General features: G+C 51.9%; 1 protein-coding gene across 1 annotated transcript; it reads left to right on the top strand.

Moving 5' to 3' along the window:
* Nucleotides 1-1,055: 1,055 nt before the first annotated feature.
* LOC123177013 (uncharacterized) lies at nucleotides 1,056-2,805 on the top strand. The gene is made up of 3 exons (XM_044590991.1): nucleotides 1,056-1,227; nucleotides 1,311-1,667; nucleotides 2,588-2,805. The coding sequence occupies exons 1-3, from the start codon at nucleotides 1,187-1,189 to the stop codon at nucleotides 2,772-2,774; spliced, it is 585 nt and encodes a 194-aa protein (XP_044446926.1). The 5' UTR covers nucleotides 1,056-1,186; the 3' UTR covers nucleotides 2,775-2,805.
* The last annotated feature ends 8 nt before the right edge of the window (nucleotides 2,806-2,813 follow it).

Genomic DNA, 2,813 nt, shown 5'->3' with positions numbered 1-2,813 from the left:
CGTCGATAGACCGGATCTCGGCGGAGTACCAGCCGTTGGGGCGCGGGCGGATGCCGTGGTAGCCTGAAGATCCCCGACGACGCAGCGGCATGGTGGTGTGGTGGTGGCGGGGCGCTGAAAGCGGCGAGAAAGAGGTGGAAGCGGCGAGGTGGCGAGGGGATGGGCGCGTGGCAGTGTGGTGGAGCGCATGGCGAGCGCCGCATTTTATGTGCGCGCGCGAAGTGGCGCACCAGATCTACCGCGCGTGCTGCCGCTATTTCCCACGCGCGCGCAATCGCTTCCCGCGCATGGTAGTTTCCCGCCTTCGCTGGAGCGCGTGAAAACTTGTCGCGTGCGCTAGAATGCCAGTTTACTGCACGCACGTCTTTTGGCGCGTCCATTGAAGATGCTCTTAGCTTGTACAATAAAATCTAGCACAAATTAGACAAAGTTGGAAACATCTAGCTACTACTCCCTCCGTCCGGGTTTATTAGGCCTCTCAGCATCACAAGCATGTCCCCTTTTATAAGAGAACTTGTCTTTAGGCCTAAGGCTGGTTATTGTGGGAAGTATCATATACTAGTATCATGCATATGATACTAGTGTATAATACTACATCCATAGTGCATTTATTGCCATGCATGACACATAGTAGCATAACATTTATTATGTTACAGTATCTACCTATGTTACTATAATCATCTCTCTCTTCTTTAATTGACTGCCACATAAGCATGTTTGTGAGTCCCAAGTGCATGTTACTACTTATGTTACCTCACTATGGCAAGGCTAATAAACCCGGACGGAGGGAGTAGTAGTACTCCGTCCGAGTGCGGCCGTCCTGCACACATCGGCAGATGCACGCAGCGCATCGACGGCCCTGCTGCGCGAGGTGATCTGTGCAAAAGAAAACGTGAGATTCAGTAAAGCGTGCATACATAGCTGGATACAAGCAAATACATCCCCTAAGTCGGCCCGTGTGGGCTCGCCGAGGTACGTTCGGTCATACGATTGGACCGGTCCGGTCAGAAAGTGCAGGGCGCACATTATTGCATTTTGGCTCGCGGGTCCTGGCTTCGGCGGGGTGGCGCGTACCCAGATTGGACGCATGACGGCCGCTCTCAGGTCCTACGTCTAGCACGGGATCCCTTTTCGGATTTGGGGGGAGGACTGCGGCGAGCCGGAGGCAGTGGGTCAGGCTCTGCTCATGGCGATTCCAGCTGCGGAGGCGCCGGCGCTCGACTCTGGGTGAGTGAAAACTCTGCTCCTTTATTTTTGTTCTTCGATGGAATCCGTAACTTACGAGCTCGCACCGCTCGCCGGTACTGCAGATCGACGTCGACTGCCAACGATTCAGCAGCGTGCTTGGGGGCTTCCGTTACGGCCGGTGGCGGCGCCGCGGCGGCCGCGTCAGGAGTAGGCTCGCCGGAATCGGTCGTCCGCCCGTTCTCTCCTGATACGCGTCGGTCGGATGAGGGTGGGGCACAGCCGGCGGCAGAGAAGGCTTTATTTGATGTTGAGTTCTCCGGGGGATCCTGCACCATGTTCAGCTCGGGCGGTGGCGATGTGGCTGTCGGACACGCCCATGGCGCGGCGCCGCCCGTCGTCTCGCGCGGCTCGATTCAGTCCTTACCCCACAGTGCGCAAGCATCCACAAACACCACCATCCGAGTTGGCTGGAAGCGCAGGTATCTCGTTGATTTCTTTCGCTGGTGCCTAAGAGGCGTTCTTGCTGATTCCCATTCACATGTGCAGCTAGGAATTAGCAGGCTGCCAGGATTTATTTTTTGCAGCCATCTGAAAATCTGGCTAGATCGACTAAGTAGAGTCTGAATCTACTTTGGTGGATTTTTCTACAGCTTCGATCCGGTCATAATATAAGGATTTTTGTAAAGCGTCATCAACCAAGTGAACTTAGGGCGATTAATGCCTTTGCCTAAACATAGACAGTGTTAAAAATTCTATTGCCGCAAAAAGCTCAGAATTTGCGAGATACCAATCGCTAGTGGTCTTGCAGGAGTGACTGGCCTTGGCAATCCTAGCCTGTTCCAATTTAGTTTGTGGTCCAATGTACAATGCAAAGAGGGGGAAAAGAGCTTCTCCCAAGCGTGCCTTTGTTTTCCCTTAAGTTTCTTCTGATTTTTGGTGGTAATTAGTTAGTTACAGGGCCACGGGCGACAGACGATCGGCGATGCGGTAGCAGTGATCGCGTGCCGTCGCATTGAAGCTTCTCTATGAGGATTCGTTGACTTGGGATTTTTTCTAGCAATCTGATTCTTGTCTAGTAGGAGCAAGTTGCCGAATTGGTGCATTATGCTTGTTTGTATTTGTTTTTTCCCAGCTCGAACCCGTAAAAATGCCCAAGCACACTCTAGTTGATTTCCAGAAAAATCGTTCGAGGGCAGCTAACGTCCCTGGTCAAATTTTCATTGGTTGATTCTACTACCACAAACCCGTGAATTTCGAGTAGTAAGCATAGTGGGTGGCACACACGCAGTACAATCTTTATTTGTCAATGTTCATAAATGTAAAATTAGAGAAAAAATGGTTTTCCCAACTACAGGCATGCCTTCTGTTTATCTTCTTTTCCTTCTGCTTATGTTGGCAGGCCAAGAGGGCCGCAAGCACCAAACGAGCGGGCGGCGGTGGTTGATCGTGTGCCGGCACTTGAAGCTGCCATACGAGGGTTCGCTGACAGGGGGACTGATGTGGTTGTCAACCCGGCGCTTGGCACAATTTTCGATTCTATGCCGGAGGCGTATGAATTCTACAATCTTATTCTCGTCGCTGGTTAATTTCCCTGGTTAATTTTCATTGACAAAAGAGCTTGAATT

The sequence above is a fragment of the Triticum aestivum genome, unplaced genomic scaffold (assembly GCF_018294505.1).
Source record: "Triticum aestivum cultivar Chinese Spring unplaced genomic scaffold, IWGSC CS RefSeq v2.1 scaffold60439, whole genome shotgun sequence".
In the NCBI taxonomy this organism is placed as follows: domain Eukaryota; kingdom Viridiplantae; phylum Streptophyta; class Magnoliopsida; order Poales; family Poaceae; genus Triticum; species Triticum aestivum.
This window is presented reverse-complemented; position numbering and strand designations above follow the sequence as displayed.

Coding starts and splice junctions, on each gene's coding strand:
- LOC123177013 (XM_044590991.1), top strand. CDS start 1,187: ATGGCGATTCCAGCTGCGGAGGCGCCGGCGCTCGACTCTGG. Junction 1,228..1,310: donor GCGCCGGCGCTCGACTCTGG/GTGAGTGAAAAC, acceptor CCGGTACTGCAG/ATCGACGTCGACTGCCAACG. Junction 1,668..2,587: donor CGAGTTGGCTGGAAGCGCAG/GTATCTCGTTGA, acceptor TTATGTTGGCAG/GCCAAGAGGGCCGCAAGCAC.